Raw genomic sequence first — 19232 nt, forward strand, 5'->3', positions numbered from 1 at the left:
TGATTCTTTATCTCTTGAAGGCGTTAGAGGTGACCAAGGAAATAAACTGTGTAATCGACTTTCTGGCGGAGTGCGAGACGCAGGTGCAGGAGCTGAAGAAGCAGGAGGACAAAGGTCTTCTATATGGACTGCCCATAAGCTTGAAGGACAATATTGGATACAAGGTGCATGATCTTTACAGTGTCCACATAGTAACATATATAGTTCCCACATACTGTATGCATAGTACCCACAGACTGTATAGTGATCATGTAGTAACGTATATAGTACCCACAGACCATATAATGCTCCTGTAGTAACATATATAGTACCCACAGACTGTATAGTGATCATGTAGTAACGTATATAGTACCCACAGACCGTATAGTGCTTATGTAGTAATGTACATAGTACCCACAGACCATATAATGCTCATGTAGTAACATATATAGTACCCACAGACTGTATAGTGATCATGTAGTAACGTATATAGTACCCACAGACCGTATAGTGCTTATGTAGTAATGTACATAGTACCCACAGACCATATAATGCTCATGTAGTAACATATATAGTACCCACAGACTGTATAGTGCTCATGTAGTAAAATACATAGTTCCCACATACTGTATATATAGTACCCACAGACCGTATAGCACTCATGTAGTAACACATATAGTACCCACAGACTATATAGTGCTCATGAAGTAACATATATAGAATCCAGGGACCGTATACTGCTCATGTAGTAACATATATAATACTAACAGACCATGTAGTACTCGTGTAGTAACATACATAGTACCCACAGACCGTATAGTGCTCATGTAGTAACGTGTATAGTACCCACAGACCATATAGTGTTCATGTAGTAACATATATAGTACCCAGAGACCGTATAGTGCTCGTGTAGTAACGTACATAGTACCCACAGACCATATAGTGTTCATGTAGTAACATATATAGTACCCAGAGACCGTATAGTGCTCATGTAATAACGTATATAGTACCCACAGACCGTATAGTGTTCATGTAGTAACATATATAGTACCCAGAGACCGTATAGTGCTCATGTAATAACGTATATAGTACCCACAGACCGTATAGTGTTCATGTAGTAACATATATAGTACCCAGAGACCGTATAGTGCTCATGAAGTAACATATATAGAATCCAGACCGTATAGTGTTCATGTAGTTACATATATATAGTACCCACAGACTGTATAGTGCTCATGTAGTAACCTATATAGTACCCAGAGACCGTATAGTGCTCATGAAGTAACATATATAGAATCCAGACCGTATAGTGTTCATGTAGTTACATATATAGTACCTAGACCGTATAGTGTTCATGTAGTTACATATATAGTACCCAGACCGTATAGTGCTCATGTAGTAACATAAATAGTACCCAGACCGTATAGTGTTCATGTAGTTACATATATAGTACCCAGACCGTATAGTGCTCATGTAGTAACCTATATAGTACCCAGAGACCGTATAGTGCTCATGAAGTAACATATATAGAATCCAGACCGTATAGTGTTCATGTAGTTACATATATATAGTACCCACAGACTGTATAGTGCTCATGTAGTTACATATATAGTACCCAGACCGTATAGTGCTCATGTAGTAACATATATAGTGCCCACAGACTGTATAGTGCTCATGTAGTAACCTATATAGTACCCAGAGACCGTATAGTGCTCATGAAGTAACATATATAGAATCCAGACCGTATAGTGTTCATGTAGTTACATATATATATAGTACCCACAGACTGTATAGTGCTCATGTAGTAACCTATATAGTACCCAGAGACCGTATAGTGCTCATGAAGTAACATATATAGAATCCAGACCGTATAGTGTTCATGTAGTTACATATATAGTACCCACAGACTGTATAGTGCTCATGTAGTAACCTATATAGTACCCAGAGACCGTATAGTGCTCATGTAGTAACATATATATAGTACCCAGACCGTATAGTGTTCACGTAGTTACATATATAGTACCCAGACCGTATAGTGCTCATGTAGTAACATATATAGTACCCAGACCGTATAGTGTTCATGTAGTTACATATATAGTACCCAGACCGTATAGTGCTCATGTAGTAACCTATATAGTACCCAGAGACCGTATAGTGCTCATGAAGTAACATATATAGTACCCAGACCGTATAGTGTTCATGTAGTTACATATATAGTACTCAGAGACTGTATAGTGTTCATGTAGTAACATATATAATACCCAGAGACCGTATAGTGTTCATGTAGTAACATATATAGTACCCAGACCGTATAGTGTTCATGTAGTTACATATATAGTACCCAGACCGTATAGTGCTCATGTAGTAACCTATATAGTACCCAGAGACCGTATAGTGCTCATGAAGTAACATATATAGTACCCAGACCGTATAGTGTTCATGTAGTTACATATATAGTACTCAGAGACTGTATAGTGTTCATGTAGTAACATATATAATACCCAGAGACCGTATAGTGTTCATGTAGTTACATATATAGTACCCAGACCGTATAGTGTTCATGTAGTTACATATATAGTACCCAGACCGTATAGTGCTCATGAAGTAACATATATAGTACCCAGACCGTATAGTGTTCATGTAGTTACATATATAGTACTCAGAGACTGTATAGTGTTCATGTAGTAACATATATAATACCCAGAGACCGTATAGTGTTCATGTAGTAACGTATATAGTACTCAGAGACTGTATAGTGTTCATGTAGTAACATATATAGTACCCACAGACCATATAGTGCTTATATAGTAACATATATAGCACCCAGACCGTATAGTGCTCAGGTAGTTACATATATAGTATACACAGCTGTCTGTGTATGGAGTCTTGGTTGGTTTTTAACCCCCAATCATTGTTATAAAGACCTGTATAGGGTCGGCTCCACACGGGCGCGAAAATCACGTGATTATCACCTGCTGCGATAGTAAAAGGCGGAACATGAAACCAATGATTTACAGCGGGTTCCTTCCGTCTGTTTAACTGATGCTCTATCTGCGATGTCCGGTTTTATAGGTCCCATGTGTTCCTATGGAGGCTTCTTTTATCACAAAGCTACAAATGCGCGGTGCGTTTTACCAAATACAAATTCCCATTGACTCATGCACTAAAAAACCATGGTGGCAACGATGCAATATAATTCTCCAAAGATCGCATCACTGCGGTACAAGAAAATCGCATCGCTCTCACTGCTATGTGTTGGCGATTTTCTCACGTCAGGGATGCAATTTTTTTTCTTTTTTTAATTGCAAAAGTTCTAACATGGCATCGCATGTGGTCCCGATTTTATAGTGCGATTTTTCTCGTGCGAGAGAATTATCAGACAGGTGAGAAGTGACCGCTCTCTGACCCGGACCACCTGTGTACCTGGTACCTTTGGGGGTGTCGGTGTGGAATTGACTTGTGGGAAATGATGCCCATTGGCTCCTTAACATTTCCTGCTGTAACTCCTCCCAGTTCTTCCTTGGCAAGTCGCAGCAGTAGAGCATGCTGCAATTTTGTAAGCTCGCACGCTACAAAACATCGCATGTGTGAGAGAACCCAGAGGAAAGCATGGGCTTAACATGCAAATTCATGCAGCCTCACAATGTGAGAAAATCGCAGAGCAATCTGTGTGGAAGAGGCCCGACGCGCGCAAATCGCAGTGAATAAAGATAGGATTTTACCGCGAATTTTTTCATGGCCAAATAGCGATCGCCCATGCGCAGCCAGCCTAAGGGATCGGACATTAATTTTCAGGAATGCTGCCATTCAATAGGTGGCGCTGCTGCAGAGATATGGTTCCATTTTACTTATGTGCGCTATATGTAAATATCTATATAAAGGCGAAAGCCCTCACTTATGGTCGGATGGACGGACTCACACAACTAATTCTATAACTTCCTGATGTCGCACAGGGCTGTATTGGAAAAGTAATGGGGTCACAACTCGATTATTCCAAGCTAAGCATCAAAAACTGCAAGACTCCGTGAGGAGAATCTACCTCCCCTCTATGTGTACATACTGAGGAGAATCTACCTCACCTGTACGTGTATATACTGAGGAGAATCTACCTCACCTGTACGTGTATATACTGAGGAGAATCTACCTCACCTCTATGTGTACATACTGAGGAGAATCTACCTCACCTCTATGTGTATATACTGAGGAGAATCTACCTCACCTCTGTGTGTACATACTGAGGAGAATCTACCTCACCTCTATGTGTATATACTGAGGAGAATCTACCTCACCTGTACGTGTATATACTGAGGAGAATCTACCTCCCCTCTATGTGTGTATACTGAGGAGAATCTACCTCCCCTCTATGTGTATATACTGAGGAGAAACTACCTCACCTCTATGTGTATATACTGAGGGGAATCTACCTCACCTCTATGTGTACATACTGAGGAGAATCTACCTCACCTCTATGTGTACATACTGAGGAGAATCTACCTCACCTCTATGTGTATATACTGAGGAGAATCTACCTCACCTGTACGTGTATATACTGAGGAGAATCTACCTCCCCTCTATGTGTACATACTGAGGAGAATCTACCTCCCCTCTGTGTGTATATACTGAGGAGAATCTACCTCACCTCTATGTGTATATACTGAGGAGAATCTACCTCACCTCTATGTGTATATACTGAGGAGAATCTACCTCACCTCTATGTGTATATACTGAGAAGAATCTACCTCACCACTATGTGTATACACTGAGGAGAATCTACCTCACCTCTATGTGTATATACTGAGGAGAATCTACCTCCCCTCTATGTGTATATACTGAGGAGAATCTACCTCACCTCTATGTGTATATACTGAGGAGAATCAACCTCCCCTCTGTGTGTATATACTGAGGAGAATCTACCTCACCTCTATGTGTATATACTGAGGAGAATCTACCTTCCCTCTATGTGTATATACTGAGGGGAATCTACCTCCCCTCTATGTGTATATACTGAGGAGAATCTACCTCCCCTCTATGTGTATATACTGAGGAGAATCTACCTCCCCTCTATGTGTATATACTGAGGAGAATCTACCTCACCTCTATGTGTATATACTGAGGGGAATCTACCTCCCCTCTATGTGTATATACTGAGGAGAATCTACCTCACCTCTATGTGCACATACTGAGGAGAATCTACCTCCCCTCTATGTGTATATACTGAGGAGAATCTACCTCACCTCTTTGTGTATATACTGAGAAGAATCTACCTCATCACTATGTGTATATACTGAGGAGAATCAACCTCCCCTCTGTGCGTATATACTGAGGAGAATCTACCTCCCCTCTATGTGTATATACTGAGGAGAATCTACCTTCCCTCTATGTGTATATACTGAGGAGAATCTACCTCACCTCAATGTGTATATACTGAGGAGCACCTACCTCACCTCTGTGTGTATATACTGAGGAGAATCTACCTCCCCTCTATGTGTATATATACTGAGGAGAATCTACCTCACCTCTATGTGTATATACTGAGGACAATCTACCTCCCCTCTATGTGTATATACTGAGGAGAATCTACCTCACCTCTCTGTGTATATACTGAGGAGAATCTACCTCACCTCTGTGTGTATATACTGAGGAGCACCTACCTCACCTCTGTGTGTATATACTGAGGAGAATCTACCTCACCTCTATGTGTATATACCGAGGAGAATCTACCTCCCCTCTATGTGTATATACTGAGGAGAATCTACCTCACCTCTATGTGTATATACTGAGGAGAATCTACCTCACCTCTATGTGTATATACTGAGGAGAATCTACCTCACCTTTATGTGTATATACTGAGGAGAATCTACCTCCCCTCTATGTGTATATACTGAGGAGAATCTACCTCACCTGTATGTGTATATACTGAGGAGAATCTACCTCACCTCTATGTGTATATACTGAGGGGAATCTACCTCCCCTCTGTGTGTATATACTGAGGAGAATCTACCTCACCTCTGTGTATATACTGAGGAGAATCTACCTCACCTCTGTGTGTATATACTGAGGAGAATCTACCTCACCTCTGTGTATATACTGAGGAGAATCTACCTCACCTCTGTGTGTATATACTGAGGAGAATCTACCTCACCTCTGTGTGTATACACTGAGGAGAATCTACCTCATCTCTATGTGTATATACTGAGGAGAATCTACCTCACCTCTGTGTGTATATACTGAGGAGAATCTACCTCACCTCTGTGTGTATATACTGATGAGAATCTACCTTACCTCTGTGTGTATATACTGAGGAGAATCTACCACACCTCTGTGTATATACTGAGGAGTATCTACCTCACCTGTATGTGTATATACTGAGGAGAATCTACCTCACCTCTGTGTATATACTGAGGAGAATCTACCTCACCTCTGTGTGTATATACTGAGGAGAATCTACCTCACCTCTATGTGTATATACTGAGGAGAATCTACCTCACCTCTATGTGTATATACTGAGGAGAATCTACCTCACCTTTATGTGTATATACTGAGGAGAATCTACCTCACCTGTATGTGTATATACTGAGGAGAATCTACCTCACCTCTATGTGTGTATACCAAGGGATTCTACCTCACCACTATGTGTATATACTGAGGAGAATCTACCTCACCTCTGTGTATATACTGAGGAGAATCTACCTCACCTCTGTGTGTATATACTGAGGAGAATCTACCTCACCTCTGTGTATATACTGAGGAGAATCTACCTCACCTCTGTGTGTATATACTGAGGAGAATCTACCTCACCTCTGTGTGTATACACTGAGGAGAATCTACCTCACCTCTATGTGTATATACTGAGGAGAATCTACCTCACCTCTGTGTGTATATACTGAGGAGAATCTACCTCCCCTCTAGGTGTATATACTGAGGAGAATCTACCTCACCTCTATGTGTATATACTGAGGAGAATCTAACTCCCCTCTATGTGTATATACTGAGGAGAATCTACCTCACCTCTATGTATATACTGAGGAGAATCTACCTCACCTCTATATGTATATACTGAGGAGAATCTACCTGATTTCTATGTATATATACTGAGGAGAATCTACCTCACCTCTATGTGTATATACTGAGGAGAATCGACTTCACCTCTGTGCATATATACTGAGGAGAATCTACCCCACCTCTATGTATATACAGAGGAGAATCTACCTCCCCTCTATGTGTATATACTGAGGAGAATTTACCTCACCTCTATGTATATACTGAGGAGAATCTACCTCACCTCTATGTGTATATACTGAGGAGAATCTACCCCACCTCTATGTATATACAGAGGAGAATCTACCTCCCCTCTATGTGTATATACTGAGGAGAATCTACCTCACCTCTATGTGTATATACTGAGGAGAATTTACCTCACCTCTATGTGTATATACTGAGGAGAATCTACCTGATTTCTATGTATATATACTGAGGAGAATCTACCTCACCTCTATGTGTATATACTGAGGAGAATCTACTACACCTCTATGTGTATATACTAAGGAGAATCTACCTGATTTCTATGTATATATACTGAGGAGAATCTACCTCACCTCTCTATGTATATACTGAGGAGAATCTACCTCACCTCTATGTGTACATACTGAGGAGAATCTACCTCCCCTCTATGTGTATATACTGAGGAGAATCTACCTCACCTCTATGTGTATATACTGAGGAGAATCTACCTCACCTCTATGTAAATACTGAGGAGAATCTACCTCACCTCTATATGTATATACTGAGGAGAATCAACTTCACCTCTGTGCATATATACTGAGGAGAATCTACCCACCTCTATGTATATACTGAGGAGAATCTACCTCACCTCTATGTGTATATACTGAGGAGAATCTACCTGATTTCTATGTATATATACTGAGGAGAATCTACCTCACCTCTATGTGTATATACTGAGGAGAATCTACCTCACCTCTATGTGTTTATGCTGAGGAGAATCTACCTGATTTCTATGTATATATACTGAGGAGAATCTACCTCCCCTCTATGTGTATATACTGAGGAGAATCTACCTCACCTCTATGTGTATATACTGAGGAGAATCTACCTCACCTCTATGTGTATATACTGAGGAGAATCTATTTCCCCTCTATGTGTATATACTGAGGAGAATCTACCTCACCTCTATGTGTATATACTGAGGAGAATCTACCTCCCCTCTATGTGTATATACTGAGGAGAATCTACCTCACCTCTATCTATATATACTGAGGAGAATCTACCTCACCTCTATCTGTATATACTGAGGAGAATCTACCTCACCTCTATGTGTATATACTGAGGAGAATCTACCTCACCTCTATCTGTATATACTGAGGAGAATCTACCTCACCTCTATCTGTATATACTGAGGAGAATCTACCTCACCTCTATGTGTATATACTGAGGAGAATCTACCTCACCTCTATGTGTATATACTGAGAAGAATCTACCTCACCTCTATGTGTATATACTGCTGAGAATCTACCTCACCTCAACGTGTATACACTGAGGAGAATCTACCTCACCTCTGTGTATATACGGAAGAGAATTTACCTCACCTCTATGTATATATACTAAGGACAATCTACCCCACCTCTCTGTTTTTATAGTAAGGAGAATCTACCTCAACTCTATGTGTATATACAGAGGAGAATCTACCTGACATCTGTGTATATACTGAGGAGAATCTACCTCACCTCTACGTGTATATAATGAGGAGAATCTACCTCCCCCTATGTGTATATACAGAGGTAAAACTACCTCACCTCTATGTGTATATATTGAGGAGAATCTACCTCACCTCTATGTGTATATATTGAGGAGAATCTACCTCACCTCTATGTGTATATATACTGAGGAGAATCTACCTCATCTCTATGTGTATATACTAAGGAGAATCTACCTCCCCTCTATGTGTATATACTGAGAAAAATCTACCTCACCTCTATGTGTATACACTGAGGAGAATCTACCTCACCTCTATATGTATGTACTGAGGAGGATCTACCTCACCTCTGTGTATATACTGAGGAGAATTTAACTCACCTCTATGTATATATACTGAGGAGAATCTACCACACCTCTACCTGTATATACAGAGGAGAATCTACCTCACCTCTGTGTATATACTGAGGAGAATCTACCTCACCTCTATGTGAATATACTGAGGAGAATCTACCTCCCCAATATATGTATATACTGAGGAGAATCTACCTCTCCTCTATGTGTATATACTGAGGAGAATGTACCTCTCCTCTATGTGTATATACTGAGGAGAATCTACCTTACCTCTGTGTATATACTGAGGAGAATCTACCTCACCTCTATGTGTGTATACTGAGGAGAATCTGCCTCCCCTCTATGTGTGTATACTGAGGAGAATCTACCTCCCCCTATGTGTATATACTGAGGAGAATCTACCTCACCTCTATGTGTATATACTAAGGAGAATCTACCTCACCTCTATGTGTACATACTAAAGAGAATCTACCTCACCTCTGTGTATATAATGAGGAGAATCTACCTCACCTCTCTGTGTATATACTGAGGAGAATCTACCTCACCTCTATGTGTATATACTGAGGAGAATCTACCTCACCACTATCTGTATATACCGAGGAGAATCTACCTTACCTCTGTGTATATACTGAGGAGAATCTACCTCCCCTCTATGTGTATATACTGAGGAGAATCTACCTTACCTCTGTGTATATACTGAGGAGAATCTACCTCACCTATATGTGTGTATACTGAGGAGAATCTGGCACCCCTCTATGTGTATATACTGAGGAGAATCTACCTCCCCCTATGTGTATATACTGAGGAGAATCTACCTCCCCTCTATGTGTTTCTACTGAGGAGAATCTACATCTCCTCTATGTGTATATACTGAGGAGAATCTACCTCACCTCTATGTGTATATACTGAGGAGAATCTACCTTACCTCTGTGTATATACTGAGGAGAATCTACCTCACCTCTGTGTATATACTGAGGAGAATTTACCTCACCTCTATGTGTATATACTGAGGAGAATCTGCCTACCCTCTATGTGTATTTACTGAGGAGAATCTACCTCCCCCTATGTGTATATACTGAGGAGAATCTACCTCCCCTCTATGTGTATATACTGAGGAGAATCTACCTCACCTCTATGTGTATATACTGAGGAGAATCTACCTCCCCTCTGTGTGTATATACTGAGGAGAATCTACCTCTCCTCTATGTGTATATACTGAGGAGAATCTACCTCACCTCTATGTGTATATACTGAGGAGAATCTACCTCACCTCTGTGTCTATACTGAGGAGAATCTACCTCACCTCTATGTGTATTTACTGAGGAGAATCTACCTCCCCCTATGTGTATATATAGAGAGGAGAATCTACCTCACCTCTATGTGTATATACTGAGGAGAATCTACCTCACCTCTCTTTTTTTATAGTGAGGAGGATCTACCTCACCTCTATATGTATATACTGAGGAGAACCTACAGTACCTAACCTGTATGTGTATATACTGCTGAGAATCTACCTCACCTCTATGTGTATATACTGAGGAGAATCTACCTCACCTCTATGTGTATATACTGAGGAGAATCTACCTCACCTTTTATATGTATATACTGAGGAGGATCTAACTCACCTCTGTGTATATACTGAGGAGAATTTACCTCACCTCTTTGTATATATCCTGAGAAGAATCTACTTCACCTCTCTGTTTTTATAGTAAGGAGAATCTACCTCACCTCTATGTGTATATACAGAGTAGAATCTACCTCACCTCTGTGTATATACTGAAGAGAATCTACCTCACCTCTACGTGTATATACTGAGGAGAATCTACCTCCCCCTATGTGTATATACTGAGGAGAATCTACCTCACCTCTATGTGTTTATACTGAGGAGAATCTACATCACCTTTTTGTGTATATACTGAGGAGAATCTGCCTGCCCTCTGTGTGTATATACTGAGGAGAATCAACCTCACCTCTATGTGTATATACTGAGGAGAATCGACCTCACCTCTGTGTGTATATACTGAGGGGAATCTACCTCACCTCTATGTGTATATACTGAGGAGAATTTACCTCACCTCTATGTGTATATACTGAGGAGAATCTACCTGATTTCTATGTATATATACTGAGGAGAATCTACCTCACCTCTATGTGTATATACTGAGGAGAATCTACCTCACCTCTATGTGTATATGCTGAGGAGAATCTACCTCACCTCTATGTGTACATACTGAGGAGAATCTACCTCCCCTCTATGTGTATATACTGAGGAGAATCTACCTCACCTCTATGTGTATATACTGAGGAGAATCTACCTCACCTCTATGTAAATACTGAGGAGAATCTACCTCACCTCTATATGTATATACTGAGGAGAATCGACTTCACCTCTGTGCATATATACTGAGGAGAATCTACCCACCTCTATGTATATACTGAGGAGAATCTACCTCACCTCTATGTGTATATACTGAGGAGAATCTACCTGATTTCTATGTATATATACTGAGGAGAATCTACCTCACCTCTATGTGTATATACTGAGGAGAATCTACCTCACCTCTATGTGTATATGCTGAGGAGAATCTACCTGATTTCTATGTATATATACTGAGGAGAATCTACCTCCCCTCTATGTGTATATACTGAGGAGAATCTACCTCACCTCTATGTGTATATACTGAGGAGAATCTACCTCACCTCTATGTGTATATACTGAGGAGAATCTATTTCCCCTCTATGTGTATATACTGAGGAGAATCTACCTCACCTCTATGTGTATATACTGAGGAGAATCTACCTCCCCTCTATGTGTATATACTGAGGAGAATCTACCTCACCTCTATCTATATATACTGAGGAGAATCTACCTCACCTCTATCTGTATATACTGAGGAGAATCTACCTCACCTCTATGTGTATATACTGAGGAGAATCTACCTCACCTCTATCTGTATATACTGAGGAGAATCTACCTCACCTCTATCTGTATATACTGAGGAGAATCTACCTCACCTCTATGTGTATATACTGAGGAGAATCTACCTCACCTCTATGTATATATACTGAGAAGAATCTACCTCACCTCTATGTGTATATACTGCTGAGAATCTACCTCACCTCAACGTGTATACACTGAGGAGAATCTACCTCACCTCTGTGTATATACGGAAGAGAATTTACCTCACCTCTATGTGTATATACTAAGGACAATCTACCCCACCTCTCTGTTTTTATAGTAAGGAGAATCTACCTCAACTCTATGTGTATATACAGAGGAGAATCTACCTGACATCTGTGTATATACTGAGGAGAATCTACCTCACCTCTACGTGTATATAATGAGGAGAATCTACCTCCCCCTATGTGTATATACAGAGGTAAAACTACCTCACCTCTATGTGTATATATTGAGGAGAATCTACCTCACCTCTATGTGTATATATTGAGGAGAATCTACCTCACCTCTATGTGTATATATACTGAGGAGAATCTACCTCATCTCTATGTGTATATACTAAGGAGAATCTACCTCCCCTCTATGTGTATATACTGAGAAAAATCTACCTCACCTCTATTTGTATACACTGAGGAGAATCTACCTCACCTCTATATGTATGTACTGAGGAGGATCTACCTCACCTCTGTGTATATACTGAGGAGAATTTAACTCACCTCTATGTATATATACTGAGGAGAATCTACCACACCTCTACCTGTATATACAGAGGAGAATCTACCTCACCTCTGTGTATATACTGATGAGAATCTACCTCACCTCTATTTGTATATACTGAGGAGAATCTACCTCACCTCTATGTGTATATACTAAGGAGAATCTACCTCACCTCTATGTGGATATACTGAGGAGAATCTACCTCACCTCTGTGTATATACTGAGGAGAATCTACCTCACCTCTATGTGTATATACTAAGGAGAATCTGCCTCCCCTCTATGTGTATATACTGAGGAGAATCTACCTCATCTCTATGTGTATATACAGAGGAGAATCTACCTCACCTCTGTGTGTACACTGAGGAGAATCTACCTCACCTCTGTGTATATACTGAGGAGAATCTACCTCACCTCTATGTGTATATACTGAGGAGAATCTACCTCCCCCTATGTGTATATACTGAGGAGAATCTACCTCCCCCTATGTGTATATACAGAGGAGAATCTACCTCACCTCCATGTGTATATACTAAGGAGAATCTACCTCACCTCTATGTGTACATACTAAAGAGAATCTACCTCACCTCTGTGTATATAATGAGGAGAATCTACCTCACCTCTCTGTGTATATACTGAGGAGAATCTACCTCACCTCTATGTGTATATACTGAGGAGACCCTACCTCACCTCTATGTGTATATACTGAGGAGAACCTACCTCACCTCTATGTGTATATACTGAGGAGAATCTACCTCACCTCAACGTGTATACACTGAGGAGAATCAAGCTCACCTCTATATGTATATACTGAGGAGGATCTACCTCACCTCTGTGTATATTCTGAGGAGAATTTACGTCACCTCTATGTATATATGCTGAGGAGAATCTACTTCACCTCCCTGTTTTTATAGTGATTAGAATCTACCTCACCTCTGTGTGTATATACTGAGGAGAATCTACCGCCCCTCTATGTGTATATACTGAGGAGAAACTACCTCACCTCTACGTATATATACCGAGGAGAATCTAGCTCACCTCTGTGTATATACTGAGGAGAATGTACCTCAACTCTGTGTGTATATGCTGAGGAGAATCTACCTCACCTCTATGTGTATATACTGAGGAGAATCTACCTCCCCTCTATGTGTATATACTGAGAAGTATCTACCTCCCCTCTATGTGAATATACTGAGGAGAATCTACCTCCCCTATATGTGTATATACTGAGGAGAATCTACCTCTCCTCTATGTGTATATACTGAGGAGAATCTACCTCACCTCTATGTGTATATACTGAGGAGAATCTACCTCACCACTATCTGTATATACCGAGGAGAATCTACCTTACCTCTGTGTTTATACTGAGGAGAATCTACCTCCCCTCTATGTGTATATACTGAGGAGAATCTACCTTACCTCTGTGTATATACTGAGGAGAATCTACCTCACCTATATGTGTGTATACTGAGGAGAATCTGGCTCCCCTCTATGTGTATATACTGAGGAGAATCTACCTCCCCCTATGTGTATATACTGAGGAGAATCTACCTCCCCTCTATGTGTTTCTACTGAGGAGAATCTACATCTCCTCTATGTGTATATACTGAGGAGAATCTACCTCACCTCTATGTGTATATACTGAGGAGAATCTACCTTACCTCTGTGTATATACTGAGGAGAATCTACCTCCCCTCTATGTGTATATACTGAGGAGAATCTACCTTACCTCTGTGTATATACTGAGGAGAATCTACCTCACCTATATGTGTGTATACTGAGGAGAATCTGGCACCCCTCTATGTGTATATACTGAGGAGAATCTACCTCCCCCTATGTGTATATACTGAGGAGAATCTACCTCCCCTCTATGTGTTTCTACTGAGGAGAATCTACATCTCCTCTATGTGTATATACTGAGGAGAATCTACCTCACCTCTATGTGTATATACTGAGGAGAATCTACCTTACCTCTGTGTATATACTGAGGAGAATCTACCTCACCTCTGTGTATATACTGAGGAGAATTTACCTCACCTCTATGTGTATATACTGAGGAGAATCTGCCTACCCTCTATGTGTATTTACTGAGGAGAATCTACCTCCCCCTATGTGTATATACTGAGGAGAATCTACCTCCCCTCTATGTGTATATACTGAGGAGAATCTACCTCACCTCTATGTGTATATACTGAGGAGAATCTACCTCCCCTCTGTGTGTATATACTGAGGAGAATCTACCTCTCCTCTATGTGTATATACTGAGGAGAATCTACCTCACCTCTATGTGTATATACTGAGGAGAATCTACCTCACCTCTGTGTCTATACTGAGGAGAATCTACCTCACCTCTATGTGTATTTACTGAGGAGAATCTACCTCCCCCTATGTGTATATATAGAGAGGAGAATCTACCTCACCTCTATGTGTATATACTGAGGAGAATCTACCTCACCTCTCTTTTTTTATAGTGAGGAGGATCTACCTCACCTCTATATGTATATACTGAGGAGAACCTACAGTACCTAACCTGTATGTGTATATACTGCTGAGAATCTACCTCACCTCTATGTGTATATACTGAGGAGAATCTACCTCACCTCTATGTGTATATACTGAGGAGAATCTACCTCACCTTTTATATGTATATACTGAGGAGGATCTAACTCACCTCTGTGTATATACTGAGGAGAATTTACCTCACCTCTTTGTATATATCCTGAGAAGAATCTACTTCACCTCTCTGTTTTTATAGTAAGGAGAATCTACCTCACCTCTATGTGTATATACAGAGTAGAATCTACCTCACCTCTGTGTATATACTGAAGAGAATCTACCTCACCTCTACGTGTATATACTGAGGAGAATCTACCTCCCCCTATGTGTATATACTGAGGAGAATCTACCTCACCTCTATGTGTTTATACTGAGGAGAATCTACATCACCTTTTTGTGTATATACTGAGGAGAATCTGCCTGCCCTCTGTGTGTATATACTGAGGAGAATCAACCTCACCTCTATGTGTATATACTGAGGAGAATCGACCTCACCTCTGTGTGTATATACTGAGGGGAATCTACCTCACCTCTATGTGTATATACTGAGGAGAATTTACCTCACCTCTATGTGTATATACTGAGGAGAATCTACCTGATTTCTATGTATATATACTGAGGAGAATCTACCTCACCTCTATGTGTATATACTGAGGAGAATCTACCTCACCTCTATGTGTATATGCTGAGGAGAATCTACCTCACCTCTATGTGTACATACTGAGGAGAATCTACCTCCCCTCTATGTGTATATACTGAGGAGAATCTACCTCACCTCTATGTGTATATACTGAGGAGAATCTACCTCACCTCTATGTAAATACTGAGGAGAATCTACCTCACCTCTATATGTATATACTGAGGAGAATCGACTTCACCTCTGTGCATATATACTGAGGAGAATCTACCCACCTCTATGTATATACTGAGGAGAATCTACCTCACCTCTATGTGTATATACTGAGGAGAATCTACCTGATTTCTATGTATATATACTGAGGAGAATCTACCTCACCTCTATGTGTATATACTGAGGAGAATCTACCTCACCTCTATGTGTATATGCTGAGGAGAATCTACCTGATTTCTATGTATATATACTGAGGAGAATCTACCTCCCCTCTATGTGTATATACTGAGGAGAATCTACCTCACCTCTATGTGTATATACTGAGGAGAATCTACCTCACCTCTATGTGTATATACTGAGGAGAATCTATTTCCCCTCTATGTGTATATACTGAGGAGAATCTACCTCACCTCTATGTGTATATACTGAGGAGAATCTACCTCCCCTCTATGTGTATATACTGAGGAGAATCTACCTCACCTCTATCTATATATACTGAGGAGAATCTACCTCACCTCTATCTGTATATACTGAGGAGAATCTACCTCACCTCTATGTGTATATACTGAGGAGAATCTACCTCACCTCTATGTGTATATACTGAGGAGAATCTACCTCACCTCTATCTGTATATACTGAGGAGAATCTACCTCACCTCTATCTGTATATACTGAGGAGAATCTACCTCACCTCTGTGTATATACGGAAGAGAATTTACCTCACCTCTATGTATATATACTAAGGACAATCTACCCCACCTCTCTGTTTTTATAGTAAGGAGAATCTACCTCAACTCTATGTGTATATACAGAGGAGAATCTACCTGACATCTGTGTATATACTGAGGAGAATCTACCTCACCTCTACGTGTATATAATGAGGAGAATCTACCTCCCCCTATGTGTATATACAGAGGTAAAACTACCTCACCTCTATGTGTATATATTGAGGAGAATCTACCTCACCTCTATGTGTATATATTGAGGAGAATCTACCTCACCTCTATGTGTATATATACTGAGGAGAATCTACCTCATCTCTATGTGTATATACTAAGGAGAATCTACCTCCCCTCTATGTGTATATACTGAGAAAAATCTACCTCACCTCTATTTGTATACACTGAGGAGAATCTACCTCACCTCTATATGTATGTACTGAGGAGGATCTACCTCACCTCTGTGTATATACTGAGGAGAATTTAACTCACCTCTATGTATATATACTGAGGAGAATCTACCACACCTCTACCTGTATATACAGAGGAGAATCTACCTCACCTCTGTGTATATACTGATGAGAATCTACCTCACCTCTATTTGTATATACTGAGGAGAATCTACCTCACCTCTATGTGTATATACTAAGGAGAATCTACCTCACCTCTATGTGGATATACTGAGGAGAATCTACCTCACCTCTGTGTATATACTGAGGAGAATCTACCTCACCTCTATGTGTATATACTAAGGAGAATCTGCCTCCCCTCTATGTGTATATACTGAGGAGAATCTACCTCATCTCTATGTGTATATACAGAGGAGAATCTACCTCACCTCTGTGTTTACACTGAGGAGAATCTACCTCACCTCTGTGTATATACTGAGGAGAATCTACCTCACCTCTATGTGTATATACTGAGGAGAATCTACCTCCCCCTATGTGTATATACTGAGGAGAATCTACCTCCTCCTATGTGTATATACAGAGGAGAATCTACCTCACCTCCATGTGTATATACTAAGGAGAATCTACCTCACCTCTATGTGTACATACTAAAGAGAATCTACCTCACCTCTGTGTATATAATGAGGAGAATCTACCTCACCTCTCTGTGTATATACTGAGGAGAATCTACCTCACCTCTATGTGTATATACTGAGGAGACCCTACCTCACCTCTATGTGTATATACTGAGGAGAACCTACCTCACCTCTATGTGTATATACTGAGGAGAATCTACCTCACCTCAACGTGTATACACTGAGGAGAATCAAGCTCACCTCTATATGTATATACTGAGGAGGATCTACCTCACCTCTGTGTATATTCTGAGGAGAATTTACGTCACCTCTATGTATATATGCTGAGGAGAATCTACTTCACCTCCCTGTTTTTATAGTGATTAGAATCTACCTCACCTCTGTGTGTATATACTGAGGAGAATCTACCGCCCCTCTATGTGTATATACTGAGGAGAAACTACCTCACCTCTACGTATATATACTGAGGAGAATCTAGCTCACCTCTGTGTATATACTGAGGAGAATGTACCTCAACTCTGTGTGTATATGCTGAGGAGAATCTACCTCACCTCTATGTGTATATACTGAGGAGAATCTACCTCCCTTCTATGTGTATATACTGAGAAGTATCTACCTCCCCTCTATGTGAATATACTGAGGAGAATCTACCTCCCCTATATGTGTATATACTGAGGAGAATCTACCTCTCCTCTATGTGTATATACTGAGGAGAATCTACCTCACCTCTATGTGTATATACTGAGGAGAATCTACCTCACCACTATCTGTATATACCGAGGAGAATCTACCTTACCTCTGTGTATATACTGAGGAGAATCTACCTCCCCTCTATGTGTATATACTGAGGAGAATCTACCTTACCTCTGTGTATATACTGAGGAGAATCTACCTCACCTATATGTGTGTATACTGAGGAGAATCTGGCTCCCCTCTATGTGTATATACTGAGGAGAATCTACCTCCCCCTATGTGTATATACTGAGGAGAATCTACCTCCCCTCTATGTGTTTCTACTGAGGAGAATCTACATCTCCTCTATGTGTATATACTGAGGAGAATCTACCTCACCTCTATGTGTATATACTGAGGAGAATCTACCTTACCTCTGTGTATATACTGAGGAGAATCTACCTCACCTCTGTGTATATACTGAGGAGAATTTACCTCACCTCCATGTGTATATACTGAGGAGAATCTGCCTACCCTCTATGTGTATTTACTGAGGAGAATCTACCTCCCGCTATGTGTATATACTGAGGAGAATCTACCTCCCCTCTATGTGTATATACTGAGGAGAATCTACCTCACCTCTATGTGTATATACTGAGGAGAATCTACCTCCCCT

The 19232-nt window shown here is 40.4% G+C and overlaps 1 protein-coding gene across 9 annotated transcripts in view; it reads left to right on the top strand.

The window, feature by feature from the left end:
* The window catches only part of LOC136622054 (vitamin D3 hydroxylase-associated protein-like), a 102811-nt gene that overhangs the window by 37246 nt on the left and 46333 nt on the right, over positions 1-19232 (top strand). For all 9 annotated transcript variants that reach the window (XM_066598056.1, XM_066598048.1, XM_066598057.1 and 6 more), the window contains exon 3: positions 21-164. In XM_066598056.1, coding sequence (XP_066454153.1) covers positions 21-164 — 144 coding nt within the window. The remainder of the gene's footprint in view (positions 1-20; positions 165-19232) is intronic.

This window comes from Eleutherodactylus coqui, chromosome 3 (genome assembly GCF_035609145.1).
Source record: "Eleutherodactylus coqui strain aEleCoq1 chromosome 3, aEleCoq1.hap1, whole genome shotgun sequence".
Lineage (NCBI taxonomy): Eukaryota > Metazoa > Chordata > Amphibia > Anura > Eleutherodactylidae > Eleutherodactylus > Eleutherodactylus coqui.